Source organism: Cavia porcellus, unplaced genomic scaffold (genome assembly GCF_034190915.1).
Source record: "Cavia porcellus strain 051 isolate PalLab524CR breed Dunkin Hartley unplaced genomic scaffold, mCavPor4.1 scaffold_38, whole genome shotgun sequence".
Taxonomy (NCBI): domain Eukaryota; kingdom Metazoa; phylum Chordata; class Mammalia; order Rodentia; family Caviidae; genus Cavia; species Cavia porcellus.
In genome coordinates this window covers 4,739,272-4,765,215 of record NW_026947521.1, presented here as the reverse complement: position 1 = coordinate 4,765,215, position 25,944 = coordinate 4,739,272, and the positions used below count along the sequence as shown (strand labels likewise).

Below are 25,944 nucleotides of genomic sequence, written 5' to 3'. Positions count from 1 at the left end.
TGTTTTATGCCTAGAGGTATGGTGCTTAAAGAACAGATGTGAGGTAGGGCATCACCTGGGAAAGAGGAGAGAAACAAGTGTTACACCCTGACTGGGGTGGAGTTGTAAGACCCTCCTGGTAAAACCCTCCCGGATGTGTTACACAGTAGAAACCTCCCTCACTTCAACTCTGGTTTTTTGTTTCTGAAGAGGATCTCACTGTGCAGTGCAGGCTGAACACTAAGTGACCCTTAGCCTCCTGGGTGCTAGGGTTACAGCTCTGCACCCCCTGCGCCTGGCAGTGTTGACATTTTACTTCTTTTTTTGTTTTGTTTTGTTTTTATCCTTACCAGGGATCGAACTCACGACTGCCTGCTTGCAAGGCAGGCGCTTATGCCGCTGAGCTAAATCCCCAGCCCCCGACATTTTACTTCTAAAAACATTTTCCTATGAGCCGGGCATGGTGGCATGCACCTGTAACCCCAGCATTTGGGAGGCTGAGCCAGGAGGATTACTGGGAGTTACAGGCCAGCCTGGCCTATATAGTAAGTTCAAGGTCACTCTAGACAAGTGCTTTACTGCTGAGCTATATCCCATCCCTGTTTTTTCCAGTTATAACATTCCATGTTTTGTTTTGTTTTTTTAACTGGGAATTGAACTCGGGACCTTGTGTTTGCCTAGCAGGCACTGAGCTGAGCTATATCCCCAGCCCACATGTTCGTTCTTTTTCTTTCTTTCTTTCTTTCTTTCTTTCTTTCTTTCTTTCTTTCTTTCTTTCTTTCTTTCTTTCTTTCTTTTCTTTCTTTCTTTCTTTCTTTCTTTCTTTCTTTCTTTCTCTTTCTTTCTTTCTTTCTCTCTCTCTCTCTCTCTCTCTCTCTCTCTCTCTCCCTCTCTCCTCTCTCTCTCTCCTCTCTCCTCTCTCCTCTCTCTCTCTCATTCACCCATATGTTCTTGAAACAGTGAAGAAAACAAAAATGGTAAAAATATGCTTCACAGGCCAGGGATGTGGCTCAGCAGCACAGTGCCTGCCCCTGCAAGCACAAGATTCTGAGTTGGATCCCTGGTACCAAACATATACATAAATTATATCACATTCAGCAACGCATTTGCTCAGTGTTGTGGCTTAAACATTGTTATAACTTATGACTAAGCCTTATGCTACTAAAAGCCATACCGTTTAACTTGTTTATATTATTTCCTTTAAGATAAAAGCAGGCAGCCCAGTGTGGTGGTGCATACCTCTAATCCCAGCACTCTGGGGAGGCTGAGGCAGGAAGACCACAAGTTCTAGCTCAGCTTGGGAAACTTAGCAACTTAGTGAGACCCTGTCCCAGAGTGAATAATAAGAAAGGGTGGGGGAAGTGGCTCAAGTGAAGGCCTGGGGTTCAACCTGTAGTACTGCAAACTGGGGGGGGGGGGTGGTGGTGGTGGTGGAGTCAAACTAGGACCAGGGACTAAATGTTGCCTATACCTTGTGTTTATGTTTTTACAATGGTTGAAAAATCAGTATTCCACAGTCTGTGAAAGTTACAAAATTTTGTCTACAAACAAGGTTTTACTGGAACCCAGCTGCACGTATCCATCACATGCTAACAATGGCTGCTTTTTGGCTTTTAAAAAAATTGTGATAAAATACACATAAAACATACTGCTTTAACCATTGTCTAGTGTCCAGCTCAGTGGCACTAAGTGCGTCTGCACAGTCGTGTATTATCTTTTACTTTATTTTCTTTGCAGTCCCACAGATGGGACCCAGGTGATTCATACTGAGCTACACACCCAACCCTTTTCTATGTTTTTATTTTGAGACGGGTTCTTCCAGGCTAGGCTCAGGCTTGCAGTCCCCCTGCCTCAGCTTCCCAGACTGCTGGGACTCTCGGGGTGTGCCCCACAGCTGGCCTGTCATGCATTATCCATGGGTATTTTGTAGTTGAGACAGAGACTTCATGATTCACAAGATCAAAAATACTTACCATTTGGCCTTTAGCTGATTCCAGAAAAAGTTTGCTAATTCTTAATATAAAATAGAAATAATCTTGAATGCAAACTTTTTTTTTTTTTGCAAGCAAACTTCTAAATCACAAGACCTTTTGTTTGTTTCTCAGTACTGACTGAGGATTGACTCCAGAAAGCTCCAAGTTACATTCTCAGCTATTTTTTTTATTTTATTTTTGAAGTGGGTTTGTGAACAATATAGAAATCCAAGCAGCCAAAATGATAAATTTGGAACTTTATTAGCAGAGCTCAGGACCACTCATAGACCCCTGTTTCAGAGTCTCTCTAAAATGGCCCTGAACTGGAAAGTTACAAGCTTTTAAAACAACCACAAAAAGACATCCTGTTGGAAACAATTTAGCTAGAATCTTACATTAATTTTTGGTTGACACCTGTATCCTGCTTTGTTGAGCAGGCTAGTTTTTCTCTTGCTGCAGCTTATTTTGCTCCCCCCTCCTTACCGGTGTTCAAACTCACAACCGCCTGCTTGCAAGGCAGATGCTTAGGCCACTGAGCTAAATCCCCAGCCCCAGAACAGCTGACTCTTAAAGATTCTGTCCTAATAAAATGAGGTCTTTCTTTTCCTGTGCATTACTATGAAATTTTTGTTTGCCAGTTTTTTGTTTTGTTTTGTTTTTTTGTTTTTTGGGGTTTTTTTTTTTGAGACGGGGTCTCGCTATGCAGTTCAGGCAGGCCTTGAGCTCACTTTGTAGCCCAGCCTGGTCTCGAACTCGCAAAGATCCTCCTACCTCAGCCTCCCGAGTGCTGGGATTACAGGCGTGAGTCACCAGTGTATTTAGCAAGCCAATAAATTTTTCTATACTTCATATACAGACATTTTTCCCTCATAAACTATTTAAGTTTTTAAAAAACTAGTGCATATTCTTTATACAGATTGGTTACATTCATGATAGGGAATTTGTGCTTGTACATAATATAATTAATTTTTTTCTCATCCCCCTCCTGTGTTGGTTGTTTTCCTCTTGTTGCTGAGACAAGATAGCCAACACCCAAAACTAAGGAAGAAAAGGTTTATTTAGCTCCCTGTTTGTGGAGGTTTCAGTCTATAATCAGCTGGCTCTAAGACAGTTCCAGATGGCAGAAGACAGCAAAGCAACAGGAACAAAGGGTAGGGAGAACAAGCCTCTTTGTATTTATACTGTAAACAGGCTACTCCCCCATCAGGTTGGTTGTAGCAATCACAAAATCTCCATGCCCTCTTGCATAGGCTGAGGATGTTTACAGAGTAAGGACCCTGGCCCCTTGCTGAGTCATTTAAACTTCTGACCTCAAATTAACAATGGACAGCATCCTAGAGGTTTTTTTTTTTTTTTTTTTTTTTTTGTCTTTTTCCTTTTTATCAGTAAGGGGATCGAACTCAAGACTGCCTGCTTGCAAGGCAGGCACTTAGGTCGCTGAGCTAAGTCCCCATCTTAGAGCTTTAACAGCTTGTCCTCTACACCCCTGGATAGAGAGCTGCTGAGTTACCTAAGCTTGTAGAACTTGTCAAATTTGCCAATACGTTTAGGAAGCCAATAAATCTGTATATACCTCATCTAAAGACATTTTTTTCAGGCCAGGGATTTAGCTCAGTGGCACAAGTGCCTGCCTGGCAAGCATGAAGTTGTGAGTTTGATTCCTGGTACCAAAAAAAAAAAAAAAAAAAACAGACATTTTTTTCCTCATGACTATTTAACTTTTTAAAAAATATTTTTTATGGGCTGGAGATTTAGCTCAGCGGCATAAGCACCTGCCTTGCAAGCAGGCAGTCGTGAGTTTGATCCCCGGTGCCGATAAAAAAATATATAATTTTAAATTAACTTTTTAAATAGTTAGTACTTATTGGGGCTGGGGATTTAGCTCAGCGGCATAAGTGCCTGCCTTGCAAGCAGGCAGTCTTGGGTTCAATCCCCAGTACCTATAAAAATGAAAAAGACAAAAAAAAGTTAGTACTTACTTTTCACACAGATCACATTCATCATAGGGAATTAATATCTGTACATAATATATTTTAATTAATTTTTTCCCCATTGCCTCCCTCGTAACCATTGAACAGTAAGTCAGAGGCATGACACTTTGCTCCTAAATACTCTAACAGACATATAAAAATAAGTTTTTCTTCCCATACAACCACTACTTGAGGCTTTAAGAAGTTTGATGTAAGTCGGGCATGGGAGGTATAAGCCTATAATCATTGCACCCCAGAGGCTGAGGGAGGATGATCAAACATTCAAGGCCAGCCTGGATTCCATATACCCTGTTTCAAAATACCAAAAATAAAAAATTTTGGCATAGCAAGGAGTCATGATCCATGCTGTAATCCCAGCTACCCAGGAAGGGTCCAACTATAATGAGGAGGAGGATCCTAACTGTAATAAGGAAGGGCTACTAGACTTTGCTTTTTGAGACAGCGTAATTAGAAGAGCCTGTCTTGCTGATGTGGTGGCACATCCCTGTAATCTCAGTACTTGGGAGGCTGAGGCAAAAGGATTGCTGTGAGTTTGAGGCCAGCCTGGGTTCCAAAATGAGTTCAAGGCCAACCTGAACTACATAGACCCTGTCTTAAAAAAAAAAAAAAATGCTGGTGATAATAGTCCAGTGAGAAAGCACTGGGTTCAAGTCCCAGTAACAAAGTGAAAGGAAGAAAAGAAGGTGGTCAAAAATACAGTTAATGCTTAATTTTTAAAAATTATTACAGTATTCACTGACACTCAGGGTTGTAAAAAGAAAAAAAATTATTACAGTAAAGCCTTGTGTGTTGGTGCACACCTGTAATCCCAGTATCCAGGAGACTGAGTCAGGAGGATTGCCATGAGTTCAAGACCAAACTGGGCTACATAGTGAGACCCTGTCTCAAAAAACCAAAAAGTAATAAATGAAAATTATTAGAATAAAAGACATTGCCATTAATTGTCAGACTATTCCCCCCTTACTGCAAATACACTATTTTTGTCACTTTATTCATCAGTTCTGGAAGTGCTCTTTATTTGGTCAAGCTGTTGTAGCTGTCTCAATGCTCTGAATCAATTCAAAACTTTTCCCTTATGGTCATTTGACTTTTTTTTTTTTTTTAAGTGTTTTTGAAACAGGGTCTTGGCATGCAGTTTAGGTTGAGCTTGTGCTCACTTTGCAGCCCTGGTCTTGAACTTACAACAATTCTGCCTCATCCCCCCAAGTGCTGGGATTACAGACGTGCACCACCATGCCAGCTTCATTTTGACTTTCAGGAAGAGCCAGAAGTTGTGTGGTGCCAGATCCAGTGAATAAGATGGATGAGGACACGACTGTTTATTATTGGAAATTGTTGCTAATGAGCAGTAATTCAAATATATAGTAAATGTTTCTTAAAATTTACCAGTAAGCAGCCTCTTCATACACATGAAGAGGTTCAGATCTTCATGTTCACTTTAAGAACACTAAGGAAGCTTGGTGTGGTGGCTCATGGCTGTAATCCCAGCACTTGGGAGGCTGAGGTGGGAGGGTCATTTCGAGTTCGAGACCAGCCTGGGCTACAAAGTGAGCTCAAGGCCAGCTTGAACTGCATAGTGAGACACCGTCTCAAAAAAATGACAAAAAAAACCAAAACAAAACACTAAGGAAGCTGCCATGCCCAGCCATCAAGGGCATTCATACCCAGAAGTGTGTCTGTGCTCCTGTGATGGTGGGGTGGCAGCTTTGCCCAGGGCACACAGTGGGGCAGGACTCAGTCAGTGACCAAAAACAGTGCTTTAATTTTTGGTGCATGTGTTTAAACATGCAGAGTAACACTGACTTGAAGGGTTTAGGCACAGATACTCTTTGGCCACTCAACACCCCCAAGGCAAGCAAAGTGCCAAAGATGCACTATTGGCCAACACAGCTCAGAGTCAGATTCCCCCATTCTCAAATTGCTCCCAAACCAAAGGAGGAGGCTGCCTAGATGAAAAAGACATCTCAGAAGAAACTGAAGAAGCAAAAACTTACAGTGCTGGAGTAAAGTAACTGTAAAGTAAAAAATACCAAATTGAGGGGCTGGGAATTTAGCTCAGCGGCATAAGTACCTGCCTTACAAGCCTGTGGTCTTGAGTTCGATCCCTGGTACCGGTAAAAATTTGGAAAAAAAAAGAAGCACCCAAATCAATTACGGTAAAAGATATATGAACCTCTTTCAAAATACTCCCACTCGATTTCACACAATCCATCCTTCTTAGCAATGTCTTTTGTGGTAAAAGTTTTTTTTTTTTAAATTTTAAGCATTCACTGTTTCCATCACTTCCTTATAAATAAATAAAAATATCCGGGCAGGGGATTTAGCTCAAGCACAAGGTCTTGAGTTCAATCCCCAGTACCCAAAAAAAAAAAAAAAAAAAAAAAAAAAAATCCAAATCCATTGATCCTCCTGCCTCAGCCTCCTTAGTAGTTGAGACAAGTAGCAAAACCAGGAGAAAAATCACTTCTTTGGAATTTACAAGGACTTTGGTTCAAATTTCAGGTTGACAGTTGAATGGTGAGTTCCTATAAAAAACTGGCTTTCCTGGAAAGTCACTGTTAAGCATTCAGCTGGGCCACATGCAACTGATGTTTCCAGAGATCAAAAGCAGCCCAATAGATCATGCAAGGGGTGGGATCCATGTGCCTGATTTTTCAACTCCAGGACTGAATTCTTCCCTTTCTCCCATCCTGCCTCCAGCACAGTGCAGCCAACAATTAGGGTCAGCTCCGAGGCCCCAGCCCATTCTGCTGTACAGGCCTGTAGAGGCTGACACTCGGGCTGAGACACAGCCCTGAGGTTCAAGGCTCCTCCAAGGATCGGGAGCTCATTTCCAGCAGGCCTTGGGGGCCGAAGAAGCCAAAAGTATGACACAACACCTTGACCAGCCACATTCAGGCCAGTTTCCTAGTGCAGATGTGGTTACTACACAACTGGAAAAGAATTGGCTCCCCTATATTTATTTTGCTGTGCTAGGAATCAAACCTAGGGGTTTGCACTGCTAGATAAGTGCTTTCCTGCCCAGCACCCCTTCACCCACTTTACATGAAGTTGAGGAGCTCTGGGGAAGGGTAACCAATGCCAAGGTCTCACGTACCATGCGTAGCCTGTCATCCCAGCATTCTGGGAGGCTGAGGCAGGAAGACTGCAAATTCTGGGATTAGCATTGGATCCACCTGTTCAGACACTGGTGCCAGTGTTGTTACCTTCCTGAATTTCTCACTGGTTTCCTATTCTGGAATGGGGTGGGAGATGCTAGTACCTCTTTGCCTCCTTTTTTTTTTTTTTTTTTTTTTTTCCATAGGGTCTCCCTATGCAGTTCAGACTAGCCTTGAGGTCACTTTGTAGCCCAGGCTGGTCTTGGCCTTGTAACGATCCTCCTGCCTCAGCCTCCCAAGTGTTGGGATCATAGATGTGCGTCGTGCCCGACTACTCTTTCGGATTGAGAGGGTCTCGGCAGGTAGTCCAGGGTGCCCTGTTGCTCATAGTGAGACTTCTGCCTCAGCCGCCCGTGTACTGGGATCACAGTCACACGCCGGCGGCGCATAAATACCCATTTTCTCACTGGAAACAACTGAGCGCTGGGACAGCACCAGGGTCACAGGCACTTCAATCCCGTAGCGCGCTGGACCAGCAGGACGCAACCTTCCGTGCCCCTCGCAGGAGGAACTGTTGTGCCACGCGCCTTACATGCCCACCGGAAGGCGTCGAGGGACGGCCCGCGCACGCACACCGCCATCTTGCTGCCGGAGCGCCGCCCGCCGCTGGCACTAGAGCCTCGGAGAGGGGCGGCGTCGCCGGCCGGGCAACGCCTGGCCATGGCGACCGCGGATCCTGGCGGCTGCACGGCTCCAACTTCGACTGTCGCGTCTCGGGCAGGCTCGGGCCCGGAGCGCGCGGTAGGGGCTGCGGGCCTCTCCTCGGGAAGGAGAGGCTGGGAGCGCGTGCCCGCGACTGTGGAGAAACGCGGGCCATACACGGTGGCGCGCGCGCCATCCGTCCAGGCTAAGCTGCGTGCGTGGGGTGGGTCCTGGGAGGTCCCGGGTGACAAGGGTACTGGGAAGACGCGGCTGACCGGGCCCTTTGCTTTCCAGAGAAGCACCGGAACCTGGCCAAGGCAATGCTGCGGAGGAAAGGCGTGCTGGGCTCCCTGCCGAGCCGCCCCGACTCTTCGGGGAAAAGGTCTCTTCGGGCTACATCTCCGGGGCCGGCCGCATCCCCAAGCTGTCTTCGGCTTCGGGGTCACGGCTGCGTCTGGGGCTCCTCTGATGGCGCCGTCAGGTTTACTCTGGAAAATGAAAGAGGCATGACATCCCCAGGAAGCGTCCTCTTAAGAGAGTGACATCTCCAGGAAAGGGCTTTGGAATGAGGGAGTCAGGCAGTGCAAGAGATTCTCCCTGGAGTGTCCTAAGTGACACTCCAGGAGGAGCCTGGTGGCTGCAGGCCCCAGGAGAGAATGGACATCATCGTGGAAAAGGCCACTGCTGTGTTCTGGCTAAGCTCTCAGAGCTGGATAGGTGGAAACACCTCATCCAGTGTTTCCCTTAGCAACTGAGAGCTGAAAACCGCAGAGTCGAAGAGATTTGGTTTTGGTCCTTTAGTTAAAGTGTAGGGTTTCTTTTCCTGGCTCCTGAAAGGTCTGGCATGCTTCTTCCAGGAGCAGGCACTGTGTGTGTGTAGTGTGTAGTGTGTGTAGTGTGTAGTGTGTAGTGTGTGTGTATTGTACCCTGAGGTGCCAGGTGTTGGAGCTATAAGCAGTCGGCAGTGTGTTCAGGTAGATGACAGCTCTACCAGGAATATGTAGTTTTGTCCTTCCATAGGGTAAGGACTCCGGCTTTTCCTGCAGAGTGCCTGGCTTTCAACTGTGCTTGGTCTCTCCTTGTTTCTCAGGTCAGTGAGGTTTAACAAGGGCTACACTGCTCTAAGCCAGAGTCCAGATGAGAACCTGGTGTCCCTCGACTCTGACAGGTGAGCATGCCCCCTAGAGAGTGCTGCAGTACCTGGTGCCTCCAAGGTCTTTGTGCACACCTGGCCCTTCTCAGGATGTCTGGGTAGTCACACTGCTCTAGGGTCTGGAGCACTCATGTCCCACGGATACCACCTGACCTGATAGGTCTGCACCATTAGTGAGAGTGACCCCATTCCTGCTGGGACCCATTGAGGCAGCAGTTGCACACTATGCTGGTTCTGAGCTGAGTGCTCTGGTGCGTGGTCAGCTCACAGATCACCTGGACCCATGCATGCTGTCCACCTCACCACCTGCCACTGTGCTCTGAGGCCTCCTTTGATCTGACCATGTTCCTCTTCTCCTAGCGATGGGGAACAGGAATCCAGATACTCCTCCGGGTACTCCTCTGCCGAGGCAAGTCCAGATCGCCCTTTTGCGGGGGGCCACACTGTGGGCAGCCTAATCACCCCGCCAGATGTGGGCGTGGTACCTGCTGTGTGCACAGCACTGTACCAGAGTTCTGGTCTGTTTTCTGCTCTTCCATTTCCCCATAGAGGTATAAGGATCTTAGGAGGGCTGTGGACAACCAGGAGATGCATCCTCAGGGTTGGAGATGATGATTTCTCTTCATAGATCCCAGCTAAGGGTTCACTAGCCTCTGCTCACTTGGATGCTTGTAGTAATTATGTGTTTACTACCTTTAAGAAACCTTGCCTGCTGCCCTTCCAGCAAACAGAAACCTAAATCCTTCTTCAGTAGCTTTTAGTACATTCTTCTTTCTTTCTTTCTTTCTTTCTTTCTTTCTTTTTTGGCTTTTTGAGATACGGTTTCACTATGCAGTTCAGGGTGGCTTTGAATTCACTTTGTAGTCCAGGCTGGCTTCAAACTTTGAGCAATCCTGGCTCAGCCTCTAGAAAACCCGTGGGTAATCTCTTGAGTTCCCATGAAAGAGAATAGAAGCAGTATGGATGTGGTTCTCCTTGAATGCCTGAGAGGTTAAGATAAAAGTAAAATAAAAGTAAACTTTTATTAAAATAAAAGTAAACTTAGCTAAGAACCAAAGGCTCATTTATTTTGTCTGCCCAGTGTAACTGGTGAAACCAGGCTGACTAGTTCCATATTGCAGGGACCCAGCTCTGGACCAGGGCCAGGAATGATGACAGGTCTAACAGGCAGTATAGACAAATCTGCCCCCTCCTGTCATAAGCCATATTCCTCTACTGCTCTAGCCCATTTTTCTGTTGTCACTGTCTCATATCCTTTGGCCTTGACAGGAACATCTGGGTTCCTGAGGGAAGGGTCAGGGAAATGACTATCAAATGATCTAGAATTTAAAACTGGTATCAGCTGTCAGGATTCTTCAGTGATAGCAGTTCCCCGGGGGTGGGGGTGGGGGTCACTGACATCAAGCCTGGAGGGTATTAGTGAAGGTACAGCTTGGAGAAAGTGGTGCTTCCTGTAGTCCTGGGACAGTTTGGGTAGAGAGTGGGCGTGGGATGGAGCATGGGCAGAAGCTCTGTTTTCAGAATGTGGGAGCAGCTGTCTCTGCTTGGCATCTGGGCTTACAGTTCCCACCTTGCCTCCTTTTAGCAGGTGAACCAGGATGTAAATCGGCAGCTGCTTCAGGATGGCTATCACCTGGATGAGATTCCAGACGACGAGGACTTGGACCTCATTCCCCCCAAGCCTATGACCTCCTCCACATGCTCCTGCTGCTGGTGCTGCCTTGGGGACTCTTCCTGTACCCTCCAGTAGACAGAAGCCTCCAGCATGGGCCCTGTTTACCATGAGGCAGATAGAGCCTGCTGTCCTGCATATCCCAGCCCAGTGGGGACAGCTCTCAGCCCAGAAGCTCGGAGACACTAGCCCTCTGCGATGTGCTTCTCAGGCTGGAGGCCTAGTGGGCCATGGGGTTGATGAGTGAAATTCCACACTTTCCCTCCATTGTCGGTGCAGTTTGGAAAAGCTGCTTAGTAAGGGCAGAAGCAGTGGAGTTAGGGTTCACGAGGTGGCTGACGGAGGTAGCTGAGAAGCACACCACAGACATCTTGACTATGTTTGCTGTGGGTCTTAAGGGAAAGAACAGCTTTTGTGTCCAGGCTTTTGTGTGGAGGCGGAATGTAGCACTTCACAGCTCAAAGTTGGGACTCCAAAGAGGAATTTAATTTGGAAAGCCCAGGAAATTCTGTAAGTTGCCCTCCTTTTCCCGTCTCTTAGGTGGATTCATAGTTGTGACCTTCAAGAGCACAGTGCAGGTCCTTCTGTCCCTCTTCAGGTTAACACCTGTCTGGCTATGGCAGGGAGTATAGCAGATGGCTTCCAGTCCCTGGACCTAGGACAGCTGTCTGGTGGGTTAACTCTGGTTGGCCGCTCCCTAGTTAGAGAAAAACTGCTTCATCCTAGATGTACTTATTTATTTAGATTTCCGCAGTCCTGGCTGGCTTCTCCACCCATCTTATGCTGAGGCTGCACTGAAGGTACTGGGGTTGGCCATAAACGCCTGCAGTTTTTGAGGCTCCCAGCAGAGGGAGTTATTGCAAGGGCAGTCGTCTGCTTCCTTGTTCAGCCTTTTTACTCTGGAGACAGCAGTAGGTGTCTTTGGTGTACTATGTGTGGTGTGGCTGGGATGAAGACCCAAGCCATCAGGCAGGATGTGAAGAAGAGACCTTAACCAGCTTCCAGGAATAGTGACCCAGTGGCCAGTGCAAAGGCCTCCTTTCCACCCTATGGCCAGGCAGCTCCCTAGTGAGTCTTTACCAGCGCTTGCCTAGTTAGTGGGTGAAGCCCTGGGAAAATCCACAAGCACTGGGCTTTATAGCAAGCCTTGGGGCAAACATTGACAGTACAAACGTTGTGACCCCGATGGAGAGTTTCTCTTGGTATCCCTAGCCTTCCCAGAACGAGTTTTGTGACCCATCCCTCTTCCTGCCTCAGGTGTGGTACAGTTGGAAAGGGGGTGAATGGAGTTCACAGCCCCCAGTGCATGGCAGTCAGGACGAGTGTGTGGAGCATCCAGTCTCTTGTTTCCCACATGTTCTTTGACCACTGAGAGACAGTAGACTCACAGCTTCATTAGAATAGGTGGGTAGAAGGGACACTCGTCACTATTCCCAGGAAGGCCATCTTAGCAGTGCTCCATAGCTTCTGTGTTTCTGACTCTGAGGAGTATGCAGCACAGGTGAGCTGTGTGATTGGTCTGCTGCTGGTGGTGTCACAGGACGGGAACAGACAGACCCAAGGCCCATCCATCCGGTCAGGGCTGGGATAGGGCAGGTGGTGGCCACTTTGTTCTGCAGTGGGTCTCTAATGATCCAGGTGCCTCAAGTTCTGAGCTGTCTGCAGCAGAGAACACACATGGGCCTCTCAGGCTTCCGTACAAGGAAGAGTGCACATCAAAGTGGGCAGACGATAAAGTGCACTAGAGGCTAAGGGGTAGGGACATGGAAGCCACATGTGGGGCCATGTTTGAGGGGCTCCTGGCTAGAACTGAACATCCTGGGTATTTGGGACCTAAGCCATGCCCTCTGTGTAGCCACCAACAGTTCCCTGAGGGTATGTCCCAGAATCTGGAGCCCTAGAGGAAGGCCTTGTGGCAGGACCACCTGGTCAGCTAATGGGGCAGGGTCACAGACCAAATACTACCGATTAAGGTACCAAGGTGCCCAGAGCCACACTGCCTTAAATCAGAGCAAGGGATGCTGCACAGGTGACAGTCGCCTGGGGGAGGGATGCCTAGGGCTTTCTCCCCGGTGGGGGTGGTTCCACCTGGTGTTCACAGTGCTTGACAGACTTCCTCAGCTTTTACCTCTGCATTCTATATGCTAATGAATAAATGCACTCACGCTGAGTTGTCTCGTGTGTCACAAATGGATTTTAAGGCTTGAACACCCTGCAACAACATAACGTGGTGGGCCAACCTTGTGGCCACACCTGGGTCCCCTCCTCTCACTAGAGACCATGCATGGCCTTTCAGAGAACTCACCTTCAGAATGCATTTCTTCTGGCAACCTTTTCATTTTTTTTTTTCTCCTTAAAGAAATTTTGGAGGCAAAGCAGAAACTAGAGATTGTACGTAGAACCTTTGCTCTGAGCTGCACCCCTGGCCCTTCTTTCCTCTCTAGGATAGGAGTTAAGTTGTCCAGGCTGGACTCAAACTTGGGGTGCTGCTGTCCCAGCCTCCCAGAGTGGTGGGCTTACAGGCATGCACCACCACACCTGGCTATCAAAACATTTTTTAAGGTGGGTTTCTGAACTCTTCAATGACGGCTCTAGTGTGGGCAAGAGTCTACACTCTTGTCCTGCAGGGAGGGGGAGCCAGGAGCCTGAGTCTGCTTAGTTAGGGACGACAGGGTCAAGACCACAGGCCAGAGAGCTCAGTGAAGTCACAGAAGGTAGCAGCCTCTTGCAGGATCCCAGCCCTGGAGAGAATTGGATGATTCTGTTCCCAAAGCCCGGTCATCTGCAATGACTCAATCCACTTAAAGGGGCTGTCAAGTTTTTCTGGAAAGGCTGACAGTAGTTTCAACTCTGTGGCAGGGTGCTTACCTGCCTGCCACGTCTCAAGAGCTGACCAGGGCTGCAGGAGTAGGGTCTCACACTGCTGACAGCTCACCCCTTGATCTGCCTCTCTGCTGATGCCTGCCTTCAAGTGTGCAGCTGAGGCTGAGGCTGAGGCTGGCTTCCTCGCCCACATCTTCCATTATAGATTCTGGAGCAGGGCCAGCCACCCCCAGGAGTTGACTGAGGAGGAACAAAGGAAAACCTGGGCCGCATCCAGGGCGGGCTCTTCCAGCCCGGTGCAGGGACAGAACACAGACAAATGCTCTACTTACAGCCGACACAGCAAGCTTTAATCCCTTTGACAGTGCAGGAGGGCCCCTCCCCCGTTGGCTCTGAAACGGGACAGCAGCCTCAGGCAAAAACCTGCTTCTAGTCCCACTGTTGGGTGCTGAGCTAAATCAGGACCATAGGTTTCACCAAACAGCCTGATGCTGTGAGAGGCACAGAGCTACCACCTCAAGTTGACATGGCCAGGCTTGGGGGTGTGGTGAGAACTGATGAGATAGCAATGTCAACCTTGTCCTGAAGATGTCTTGGGCTGAGGTTGTCCTGGAGTCACAACCTGCAAGCTCCCTGCTGGCCTATTGTTAAGTGTATGGAGATTGCAGAGCGGAAGGGACTTGAGTGACCAGCAGGGGACAGCTGGGGAGGCTACTGCTGCTCCAGCAGGCAGCAGGCCCGGAATAGCAGTAGGTCCTCAGGTGTAGTAAGCTTCAGCGTGACACTCTCATTGGCCCCAATAAAGAGCACACTGCCACGCTGCAGGCGGATGGGGGCTTGGGCTGTGGGTGAGCTGGCTGTCACTGTCCCCTTCAGCACCAGGAGGATGCTAGCAGAGTCCAGCACTAAGATCTTATATTCAATGACGGAGCCAGGGACCTGCACAGGGAGAAACATTGGACAGTACAGCCAGACTTGGCTCCAGGCCCAGGACAACCTCCAGGGCAGCCAGGAACAGCTCTACCACCTCCCACCCACTGTTCAGGTTCTTGTCAGCATGGGGGCCACACCTGTCCCTGGAACAGACAGGATGGACCTCAGCTGCTTCCATCCATGTGAGCTGGAGAGAAAGGACACCCATCCCAAGTATACACTGTACTGTGACACCTGCCCAGGTTGGTCCCATTGCACACAGGAGACCCACAATACCCTTCTCACCTCCATCTTCATCACGGTGAAGTCTGGCACAGGGGGGTCATAGATGAAGAGGTAGGGGTCTTCCTGACTCTGTGATGGGGGGAAAAGCCTGTCCTTGCTGGGACTGGGAGTGTAGCTGAGCATGTCACAAAGGGTTGGCACATCAATGAACTTGGGTGTCAGGCCAGCACGCACTGTGTTGTCTGAACATGCCATGCACTCCACGCAGTCTGGGAACAGATAATTGTCATGTGCTAAGCTGATGTCCCAGAGTTTGGTGCTCCAGGGCTGGGCCCCTAGTCTGAGCTCCATGAACCCTTATAGGGTTAGGGGAACCAGGTGAAGGGTATTTTTCAGGATGGTGGTGCTAAGATACCAAATACCAAAAGCAGGTGACAGAACACTGCTATGGTCAGGGAGAGCCACATTAACCCCTAAGTGCCCCTGACCTGCGACTTGTCTCCCACTTCTATGGCAAAGCCCTATGCAGAAGTGGATAAACTAGCAGTCAAAATGTGATTTGCTCTGTGACAATGCATATTTAACGTGAAAATCCCCAGGTCTGTAGGACAGGCATGGGGGAGGGGTCCCCACGCTCACCATCAGGCTAACTTCAGAGTGTCAACTCCCGACTGTGTGAGATTCTAAGCAGTGTCCACTACCAGACCAGCCTTCATCCCTACTAGCCACTCACTGCTGAGCCTGGGACCCTTGGGTCAGCTGGGTGAAGGCCTCCCGGACCACCCTGTCCTCTTCTGTCAGGCAGCCAAAGCTCATGAGGCAAGGGTAAGGGGCTCACCTCCCTCCAGGTAGGCGTGGGGCACATTGGCCTCTAGAAACATGGCCTCCCCTGGCTTCAGGGTGAGCAGGTTCAGAAAGTAGATGGCAAAGCAGCCGATATCCCCTGGGTACTGCTGGTGCAGCCGAAGTAGGAGCTGCCCACAAATGTCGTCCATGTTGTTCCCAGCTGACACTGAGGGTCACAAAGTATACTCGACACTTAGCGACAGTTGGTGGTGTTCTCTACCCCACACCGGCTTGAAGTCTTGCCCACTGGGGTACATCTGTTCTTGGCCCTCCACCCACATGGATGCCATCTCTCACCACAGACTGCCGCATGCCTGGCACAGCACTGGCCTCTAGAAGGGCCAGAGTATGGGTCTTTCAAGACAAAAATCTATCAACCTTGGCACCATGGCACTGGGTAAGGCAGTTCTTTGTTGCAGGGGTGTCCTGCGCATTGCTAGGTGGCCAGCAGCACCCTCAGCCCCATCCACAAGACACTATGGGCACCCCCAGCCCAAGCTTTAACAGCTAAAGTCCCTAGTTGACTGCCTGTCCTGAGACTGAGAACCACAATTTTTGTTGTGGATGACAAGCTCCCCTGAGCCCGAGATTTTCGCCTTTCCTGCTCAAAGCCCTGTGTCTCAGGCAAGGCCTCCTCAGCAGCCATGCCAGCTCACAGCTGGGCACCTGTCTGCCTGTGCTCCTAATGCTTGAATCAGCTCCTCTGCCCAAGGTGATGTGGCCACACTCATAAACCTGTGGTCACTTCCTCAACTCTTCAGGGCTCCTTTGCACAGGTCAGGGCCAGTGGACTGTGAAAGGAAGGGTTGATGACTATTAGTGCTAGGCATCCATCCTCCCTTTGTCCCCTTCTTGTTCTTCAGTCCCCCGATACAAGACTGTCAATGGGAAGCAGCCAGCAGAAGACACTGGAAGAAGGAAAAAAAAAAAAAAAAAGAAGACACTGGAAGAGTCTTCTGGCCAGCATACCTCCCCATCCAGAGAAAACTGCCTGTCTGGGCCTTGCTCCCCAAAGGCAGGGAAAGAAATGGCATGGCATGGCCCTTTTAGTGTCCCACCTGTGCAAAGGAGCTGAGAACCTTGTCCTCTGCCTCATGTATGGATGAACCCACGTCAGGGTGCCGAACCCACCTTGCTGGGAAATGCGCTTCACCAACAGGTTGAGCTGTACCACCACTGTCGTCTTCTCACTCTTCATTAGGTGGGAGAAGCAGCTGCGCAGAGCCTCGGCCACTGTCTGGGGGTCACTGCTCACACTCTGCTTCAGCTGTGTGGCTGCGTCATCCCCAATCAAGAGCTGGAACTCAGGCACCTCTGCAAGAAACCAGGCCAGAGCCATATCAGGAATAATAGTGAGGAACAGGAGGAGGCCTCCCCAGCCCTGTCCAAGCAAGGATCCAGGCCGTGCTAAGAAAAACACAAAGTATGGGCCAGCTGCTCTTCACCTGCCCTTGACAATCACACCCAAGCCTGGCTCCCAAAACTATTTCATAAGCATAACCAACCCTTCAGGCACCCTGTGACATTCAGCCTCTGTCCTGTGTCACTGCCTGCCCTGGCCTGGGTAACCCATACATCCCAGACCCAGTCCATGTATTCTAGGTGTTCTGTCCAACCTTACTCTTCAGAAAGGTCAGGATCTCCGCCACAGGCCGGAAGCCACACAAGCCCTGGAAGGAAGTAAGTGCAATGGCCATCTCTGGCTTGTGGTTGGCATCAGGGTAGTGCTCTGGGGCCTGGAGATGGAGCTTCTCTGCCAGTTCCTGTGGATGGTGGGGTGCAGCTGCCCTTAGTGGGAACACCATGCTCACTAATCCCTGCTCACCACCCTCCCTGCTGCCAGCCAGCAGTGGCTTCAGGCCTCTGGCAAGGGACCCAGTCAAAACATGATGTAGAAACTTTGGCCAAGGAAACAGGCCAAATCTAGAGGACAGCTGGGCAGATTTTAAGAGGTGTGGTCAGTGAATCTAGCAATCCTGACAGGGCTGATAATGAACAAGCAGAGTGACTTTCGGTAAATCCGTCCTTTCACTAAGGACAGATTTAAGTCTGATGCTGCTTATCTAAAATAAGGTTTGGACAGATAGTTGTTGTACTAGGACTCCGGGGCTGGTATAGAATTCTTCAGAGCTAAAGCTGAGGACACAGATAAGGTGCTTCCCTTGCCTTGGAAGCTGAACCCTCCTGAGAGCCAGATAGGAAGATGGTAAGTATGACAGACCTGTGCTGGTAGACAGGAGACCAGAAACAGACCCCCAAGAACAAGCTCAGAGAAGCCAACCTAGCAAAGGCTGGCCAGCTGCCCAATGAGACTTGGCTACTACATGTATCACCTGCATATGGCCTTGCAGAGTTAAATTAGGAGTCTTCAGATCTGCATTTAGCTCTGGGCTAGGGTCTGGTACGGGCGGGGTGAAAGCAGCAGTAAAAGTCACAGAAGGGCTGTGAAACTTGCCTGCCTCCACATTCCCTTCTGTATCCCACTGTGACCCTGTACCTTGTTGGGGTGTGCCTGGATGGACAGGGCTGTTTCCACAGAGATCACTTTGAAGAGGAAGGGCAGCTTGCCGTTAAAGGCATCTTTGACCTTTGAGCCCAAGCAATCTGGATTCTCAGCAATCCACTGGCCCAGGGTCTTCTGTGAGATTCGATTGTCAAGGATCTTGGCATCCCCTCGGGGATGTGCTCCCATCCACAGCTGCAGAGAGCAGGAAGAACCAGTACCATGAGTCACAGGACCCAAGATGTGCTGTGCTCCCCAAAGGTTGGTCCCCAATGGTCTGGTGCTCACACCATCAGGGACACACAGGGACCCAGCCAACGGAGAACCAGGGCCCAGTCCAGGCTCTCCTCTCTGCAGTTCTGGAGGCTTCAGTTAGTTATTTTACTTCTCTAGCTTAACTCTTCTTGTCTATCTAGTGAGGAGAATGACACCTGCACTGTCACGGCAAAGTCATGACCCTCAAATGGCTCTGTGAGGGGTTAAAATTCTTGTACTTTACTACTTTCAGACACTTTTAATTCTAGGCTTTTTCTTTTAGGTTAATCGAGTTATTAATTGGAAATAAGGGTAACAGCTACTGGATTTCTTTTTTTGGTTTTCTAAAAGGGGTCCTGAGTGGGTGGCCCTCTTTCTAGGCTTTAGCATTTTCTCCACTAAGTAGGCAAGAGGAATTACCCTTCAGGTTAATAAAAATGCAAAAAAAAAAAAAAATGCAAAAGATACTCAAAATAAAAAATGTCAAAGTAATCCCAGCACTCGGGAGGCTGAGGACGATTCCTGCAAATTCAAAGCCAGCCTGGGCTACATTGTGAGTTCAAGACCAATCTGTAGTACAAAGCAAGACCTGTCTCAAAAAAAAAAAAAAAAAAAAAGAAGTCTAAGAAGGCTGGATTAAAATTCAGTAGGTGCTGAGAAAGGTGCTGAGGGCTGTGGTCATTCAGTCTGTAGACCTACACCGATTGGAAGAGCCAAGGGGGCATCCTGGTCCCTGCTGTCCCCACTCTTCCCAGCCGATCCACATAAGGTGGACTGAAGCGTAGGCCATCTCACCTCTGCATATGGCTTGTCCTCTGAGATACGGGCCAGCGGGTCACTGCTGGCAAGCAGCCGTGCCACTTCGCTGTTGGAGCCCCTCTTCCCCCAGGCATACTGTTGCACCGCACAGGAAAGTGGGAACACTGTTGGACAGACAGGGGTCAGTTCCTGTCCCCGCTTCAGATCCGGCCCTAGAGTCCGGAGGGATCTGACCAGGGAAAGAAGTAAACAAGGTCTGCAGGTTGTGAGGTGAGATCCCCCTCTTCTGCAAGGCATGACGTTCCCATCTGTGAGACGGGCCGATGAGGATCTCATCTGCGTGCTGGGGTGCAGAGAAGGCACAAGAAAAATCGCCCTGTCTCTACTGACCCGCGGGCAGTCGGAGGAGGGGGCTGCCCCTCGAGGGTCGCCCCCATCTCAGGGTCCCTCCTCTGCCCCGCCCATCCATTCTCCACAAGCCTCAGGGCTGAGGTCTCCCTGTCAGGTCAGGCTGGCGTTACTGCCCGGGACGCGCCCACCACCACTCTCCCTACCCCAGCAGACCGCTCACCTCGAGGCTCAGCCATCCTGGTAGCCGACCTGGCAGCTAACTTGGCTAACGGCACGTCGCTCTTCCCAGCAGCACCTGCGGGCCACGCGCAGACCTCATGGGAAATGTAGTCCTGCATACCCTGACCTGCGCACTAGACTGTCTGGGCGTTTAGAACGCTCATCTTGGATGTAAGGATCACTCACTTCTCTCGCACAGGTTTTTCGAGTTTTGTGTTTGGTTTTTTGTTTTTTATTATTTAGTTAAGACTCACTACATAGTTTAGATTGATGTTGAACTCATATAACTCAGGCTGGCCTTCAACTCCCCTCAATTCTCCTGCCTCAGCTTCTCAAGTGCTGGGATTACAGGCGGCACCACTAGGCTAGGCTTCTGCACAGGTTTACTGAGAAGCGACCAAAAAGCAAAGGATATTCCAGTGGCTGCAGGAGCCGGGTGGGACGGGTGGGACGGCATTGAAATCCCAATGCTGGGCGTAGGGGTGGGGACGGGAGTGCTGTAGGAGCCAAGGGGAACAAGATGACACTACTCTGCCTTTGTAGTGCTTCCATTCCAGAAAAGGAAGGAAGACACGCTAACGTGTGGAATAAGGAAATCATGTAGTCTGCAAGCAGGTGGGAGTGGGTACAGCCTGTAGAATTTAGAAGCCACGCAGGTAAGTCCCATTAAGGCGAGATTTGAGCGCAGCCTTGGAGGAGGAGGAGGAAAGAGTGGTCCAGGCAAAGAGAACAGCTACAGCAAAGGCCACAGCGTGGGAGCTAGGGATGTGCTGTTCTGCAAAAAAGGGGAGAGGCAGAGCAGAGAATGCAGCTGGAGGAGCGGTGGTGGGCAGAGCCCTGACGGCTACTGTAGGGAGAACAGAGAGCGCTGCTGCTGAGATGTGAGAAGGGTCTTAGCAATATTGGCAAATGCCAGGGGCACACTCTTGCTCTCTTTGGCTTTAGTTTGGTGTCATCCTCTATAGTGTGGGGTAGTCATACACCTCAGGAAGTCGAGGGAACTAGGAACCCTGCCTGGGCAAGGCTGGGCTGCGCCTGGCTGGGGAGTAACCTTGCAATGTCTTGTGGAGACAACTCTGATGTCCCAACCTCCTCTGTCAGCAGCCCAGGAGGAAGACTGCCCTTTGGAGGGCCCAGAAGCACAGCAATCCAAACTTCGGGAAACTGAATGCAGGGTCACAGTCCAGACCCCTGACTCCCCCCCCCCCCATTCCCACAGCCTCCTGCACAAGTCCAAGGGAAAGAAGGAACAAAGTTTTCTCTGTGAAATTCTGCCCAGGTGTGGATAACAGCCTCTCTGGGGTCCTCTAACTCAGATAAATCAGCCTACATTTGGAGGAAACTTTCTCATACAGGAAAGAATGGAAAACACATAACAGCCTGCTCAAGCTCCTCCTGTTTTTGAATATCCTCTGTGTGTGGGGTGCGTGTGCGTGTGCATGTATACTTGCTACTGGGGCTTAACCTAGGACTTTCACACTGAACTATATCCTCACCCCCTTTTAAAAATATTTGAGATAAGGTCTTGCTAAATCACTAAGGCTGGACTCAGATTTATGATCCTCCTGCTTCTGTTCCCAGGGTGCTGGGATTACAAACATGTGTTATGAAGCCAAGGTTGGCACAGGGGTTCTTGACACACCCCCAGTATGGTACCACCTATCACAGAAATCAAAAGTTACTGTCACTTCCTCAGAATCTCCCTGCACAGAGAAAGAATAAATTAGATTACTGGGGCGCTCAGAGCCCCCAGCTCTGTACCCTACCACATACATATGAAACTTTGTAATTTAGAATCTTCCACTCTTTGCTCTTGGTGATCTTTTTTTTTGGAGACAAAGTCTCACTATGTAGCCAAGGTTGGCTTACAAATTTGTGATTCTCCTGTCTCAGCTTCCTGAATGCTAGAATTACAAGGATATGCCACTATGCCAGGCTGGTGGTCCAGGTCTCCTAGAAATGATGACATTATTTTATCTGGTGATGATCTACTGTCTTCTTTCTTCCTGGGACTCCTGTAGAAGTCTCCAGTTGACTACTGGTTGCCAGGAGAACCAACAAGTGATTAGAAGGTTGACACTTTCAACCCCGACCTTACAACCTCCAGGGAGGGAGATGGGCTGAAGACTGAATTGATCACTCAAGGTTAAAGATATAATCAATCATGTGTATGTAAAAAAGCATCCATAAAAAATATAACAGTGCAATGGTGCACACCTATAATCCCAGCTATAATCCCTTGGGAGGCTCACGCAGGAGGATAACTGCAAATTTGAGCTACATAGTAACTCTGGGCTACATAGTAAATTCAAACCCAGCCTGTTACATAAGTGAGACCCTATTTCAAAAAACTAATGCAATAAGGAAAACAACAACAACAAAGGCTGGATTTAGGGAGCTTTCATTTAGCTGAGCACACTGAGGTTCCTAGAGGGAGGCACTCTGCAGAAGGCGTGAAAGTTTCACAATCTTCCCACGTGCTTGCCCTGTGCATCTGTCCCATTTGTTGCTTGTCCGAACACTTGATAAAATCTTTTCTAATAAACTGACAAACATGTTTGCTAGAGTTTATGAGCCACTCCAGCAAATGTGTTGAACCTGAGGAGAGGACCTTGGGAACACTGACTTATAGCCACTGTTAGCACAGGTAAGGGCCCGGTGTGGTAGTGCACATATGTCATCCCAGCAATGTAGGAGGCTGAGGTAGGAGGATCACAAAAGTTGAAGATCAGCTTTGGCAACAATGGAGATCCTGTTTCAAAAAAGGGAGTGGAGCTGAGGATTGGAGGTCAGTATGAAGGCCATAATTCAGTTCACAGTAACGAAGACAACTGAGGGGGAAAAAGATGAGAAGGAGGGGTAGGAGGAGGGAGAGGGGCAGGGAAGGAGAAAGGAGTAGAAAAGTACAAATATAACGTGTTTGGCTGGATTAGCATCCAGCCAAAGTTGGATTAGCATCTGAAGGTGGGGAGGAGTCGCCTCATAGGTCACCTCTGGGACACTCTGTCTTCATGTGGTCAGCGTCAATCGAACTGAGGATTAGGACACCAGTTAGCATCTGCTGGAGAACTGCTTTGTGTATAGGAAAACAAACCCACACACATTTGGGGACCGAAGTATTGTGCTAACTGCGAAAGCAGAGGAAGAAGAGATTTTTTTTTTTCAGTTCTGGAGACAACCCTATGAGATAGGTTTTATCATTAGTCTAACTTGCCCTCTAGGGAAAGAGTTCAATTTCCTGATTCACTTTTGGAGTTTACTTTAGAATCACAAAATGGGCGGGCAGCAGTGGGCGCGAGGGTGAGGAATATCTTGGATTCCCCTCCAAGATTCAGACCTCTATGCGCTGGAACCCCAAACTCCACAGAAGGAAACAGAACGCCCAATAATCTCTCTAGTGGGCGGGGCGAGCGGGCTCTGTGACGTCACGAATCACGCCTCCTTAGCCCGCCGCTGCGCCTGCGCCAAAAGTGCTGCTCGTTCCCGGAAGTGGAGGGTCTACACGGAGCACCGTTGGGTCTGGGCGCCCGGAGGCAGCAGCGCTCATAGAGGTCGCCCCCGAGCTCCGACCACCATGTCAGCTTTCGACACCAACCCCTTCGCGGACCCAGTGGACGTAAACCCTTTCCAGGTAGGACCCCCAACTCACAGATCGCTCGGGGTCAGGGGCCGCCGCCCCAGCCTCTTTCGCCAGAGCCGAGAGACGTGGCGTAGGAGGGATGGGCCCTCTGTCCAATGGGAGAGCGCGCTTTGAGGATTGACCTATCCTAGAGGCTGGGGGGCGGAACTAGAGGCAGGTGCTCAGCGGAGGGGCGGGGCGCTGTAGCTGGAAGCGCTGTGATCTCCCGGTTCTTGAAGGGGTCGTACCTCCTAGTCTATTACTGATGGGGAAGGAGACTGGCGCGGGTACTGTTGGACCCGCAGGGAGACCCTCTCGCATCAGAGAGAGGCAAAATGTAGCTATCACATTCCTTTAGTGGTGTACAGACACCTGGCTTGAGCCACCTTAGGAGTTCGGGTGACAGCAACAAAATCAGGAAGTAGAAGTTTCCAGTGGTACGAAGAAACGTGGAAAAAGCTGGAGTCCCCTCTACCAGCAGCAGCCAAAGTAGCATATAAAGTGTAGGAACGTCCCTGCAGTTGATCCGGAAAAGTAGGCTGGGATAGGGAGTTAGGTAGGCCCAGCCCTGTAACTTTGGAGCCCTTTCAGCTGCTTTTAAGTTGGATAATGTCCTTGATAAAAATCTCACACATTAGGGGCTGGGGATTTAGCTCAGCGGCATAAGCACCTGCCTTGCAAGCAGGCGGTCGTGAGTTCGATCCGATCCCCGGTACCGATTAAAAAAAAATTTCACACATTAGCCATGAGTTATAAAGAGAGACAAGGAGAGGTGGCTCTGAAAGTTGCTTGGCCCCCTACTGTGGTGTCGGTGTGGCTTAGCAAACAGTCAAGGAAGAAACGATTTTTCTGAAACCCAAACCTTCTGCCTTGGAACAGAGAGCAGAGCTGGCCTCTTTCTGTGGAGAGGAGCTTGGACGCCTGTTAGCTCCGGGGCGTCTTATGGCTTCTTTCATGCCTCTTCAAAACCAGTTCTAGGGACGCTTTGCTTGTGTTGACTGGCAATTTATGAGCCCTGATATTTCTTCTCTGTCAGGATGTCACCAAGCATGAGAAGTCATCCAGCAGGTACTTTATTTATTAAGGTTATTGGGAGCTTCCAAGCCCCCAACCCCTGCCATAATTCAAAACTCCTTGGAGGGGTTCTTGCTGTGCCTTACAGCTTCTCTCCTATGAGTTCATCCCTTCCAGGGTCAGGGCAAAAGTGGGGAAGACTTGAGCTAAATTATTACCAGTGTCAGGAGAGTGGAAATTTTAGGCTTCTTTCTTGGTCTCAAGATGACTTAGCCATTGGGAATCCTCCAGGCATATTTTGTTCCTTTAAAGACTGAGGAATTCTGAACATGCTTCTAGTTTAATGCTTTCTAACAGGGCCTTTGTAAAGACCTGTCTCTTTATGAAAGGCAAACAACCATCTTTAGTGGAGTAAGGAAAGAACATTTGCATTTTCTGTTAGTGTCTTTGAGTAACTTTTGCCTTAATTACAAACCTCTGTATAATACTGGGGTTTGGACTTTAGCAAGGGTCAAACAGGTTTTTGGAGTGTGGTATGTGATGTTCTTTTTTTTTTTTTTTTTTTTTTTGTCCTGTTGTAATTAAATAAATTTCTGCTGACATCAGGAAGAAACAAGAAGACACAGGGAGCTTTTCTCCAGTGCTGGCAGTGGGCAGACTTATCCTGCCCCGTATTAATAATAGCTCCTGGGAAGTCTTAAGCCACATCTGCAGACCCAGAAATGATTGTGCAAACTCTAGGCAAAGTAACTTCTGCATTGAAGGAAGAGGGTCTGTCAGGCAGCCCGTGATGTGGCGGGACAGGAAGCAGCTGCTGGCCTATAAATCAGCAGCAGCTGGTCAGGAATCCTATGTGGGAAGCCAAGGTCTTGGCTGGCTGCAATACTGTTCCCCTCATTCTGTGCTGAATTTTAATCTTTGTCACACATTCGCATGGCGGGCAGCATCTTTTGGTTGTGCAGCCCCTAAACTCCGTCTGGTCGGAGTGCCTCTCCCTTCCTGTAAGACAAGGGTCTGCTTCCTGACTTCTGGGGCTGGGGCTGGGACTGGGACTTTGGCAGGGTGCAGTCCACGGTGACAGGGTGTGAGCCCAGCTTCATTTGCTCAGGGTGTTGGCGCAGAGCTCAGGAGAGAGCAGGTGGGGAGGTGACAGACTCAGGAATTGTCACACCTAGCCAGCTTCCAGAATGATTGCTTTTTTCTGTCACGACATGTCATGGTGGGTTGCAAAAAATACATTTAGTGTTCAGAGTCTGTGGGTGACACTTGGAACTGAGAATATTCTTAGAAATCTATCCTTTTCCATTTAGCGATCTGGAAACTTAAGATCTCAGAGTCACCTGTGAATTAGCAGGAAAGGGACCAGACTTGGGCCTCATTCCCAGCACTGTGCTGTTTTTAAAGGTTTTTGAATATCAGACATCAGGGTTATTTTAGGCCAGCTAAAGAAAGAATGTAAGATTATCACCACTATCATCTTTTTATTTTTTAATGAGACTACATCTTGTTATGTAGTCCAGGCTATCCTGAACTTTCTGATAGCCCTGGCTGGACTCAAACTTGTAATCTTCCTGCCTCAGCTCCCTGAGTACTAATATCACAGGTGTGTGCCATCATGCCCAGCTTCTCCCTCATCCTCAGTATTGGGCATTGAATTTAGGGAATGTTGAGCTACAAATTGAGCCCTTTTTAAAATTGAGACAAAGTCTCAAGTTGATGGGTGGGCTTAAACTGTGATCCTCCTGCCTCAGTGTCCCAGAGTTCTGGGATTATGTATCGTCATGCCTTGCTTATTTTCACTGTTTTCTTCTTCTTCTTCTTCTTCTTCT

At 49.0% G+C, this 25,944-nt stretch overlaps 3 protein-coding genes across 12 annotated transcripts in view; 2 read left to right on the top strand and 1 right to left on the bottom strand.

Moving 5' to 3' along the window:
• The first annotated feature begins 7,215 nt into the window (after positions 1-7,215).
• On the top strand, positions 7,216-12,738 carry Fam219b (family with sequence similarity 219 member B). Of its 4 annotated transcripts, none has more exons than XM_063243350.1 (5): positions 7,299-7,842; positions 8,038-8,125; positions 8,834-8,911; positions 9,257-9,305; positions 10,485-12,738. In XM_063243350.1, the coding sequence occupies exons 1-5, from the start codon at positions 7,356-7,358 to the stop codon at positions 10,644-10,646; spliced, it is 864 nt and encodes a 287-aa protein (XP_063099420.1). In that variant the 5' UTR covers positions 7,299-7,355; the 3' UTR covers positions 10,647-12,738. The 4 variants fall into 4 exon arrangements, 2 of the variants coding, with proteins under 2 accessions (XP_063099420.1, XP_013001082.1); XM_013145628.3 differs by having other exon boundaries at positions 7,319-7,842; positions 10,482-12,738; XR_010045609.1 differs by lacking the exon at positions 9,257-9,305 and having other exon boundaries at positions 7,216-7,842; positions 8,038-8,247; positions 10,482-10,540.
• Positions 12,739-13,719: 981 nt separating this feature from the next.
• On the bottom strand, positions 13,720-23,150 carry Mpi (mannose phosphate isomerase). 5 transcript variants are annotated; one of them, XM_063243344.1, is made up of 9 exons: positions 23,132-23,150; positions 19,484-19,558; positions 18,949-19,076; positions 17,893-18,093; positions 17,017-17,065; positions 16,527-16,709; positions 15,388-15,561; positions 14,610-14,818; positions 13,720-14,330 (listed from the first exon to the last, which is right to left on the bottom strand). In XM_063243344.1, the coding sequence occupies exons 2-9, from the start codon at positions 19,497-19,499 to the stop codon at positions 14,103-14,105; spliced, it is 1,188 nt and encodes a 395-aa protein (XP_063099414.1). In that variant the 5' UTR covers positions 19,500-19,558; positions 23,132-23,150; the 3' UTR covers positions 13,720-14,102. The 5 variants fall into 5 exon arrangements, with proteins under 5 accessions (XP_063099414.1, XP_023418070.1, XP_063099417.1 ...); XM_023562302.2 differs by having other exon boundaries at positions 17,017-17,158; positions 23,132-23,149; XM_063243347.1 differs by lacking the exon at positions 15,388-15,561 and having other exon boundaries at positions 17,017-17,158.
• The window catches only part of Scamp2 (secretory carrier membrane protein 2), a 24,012-nt gene continuing 20,989 nt past the window's right edge, over positions 22,922-25,944 (top strand). For all 3 annotated transcript variants that reach the window (XM_063243349.1, XM_003463618.5, XM_023562303.2), the window contains exon 1: positions 22,922-23,113. In XM_063243349.1, the coding sequence (XP_063099419.1) occupies positions 23,057-23,113 (57 nt within the window). In that variant the 5' untranslated portion in view covers positions 22,922-23,056. The remainder of the gene's footprint in view (positions 23,114-25,944) is intronic.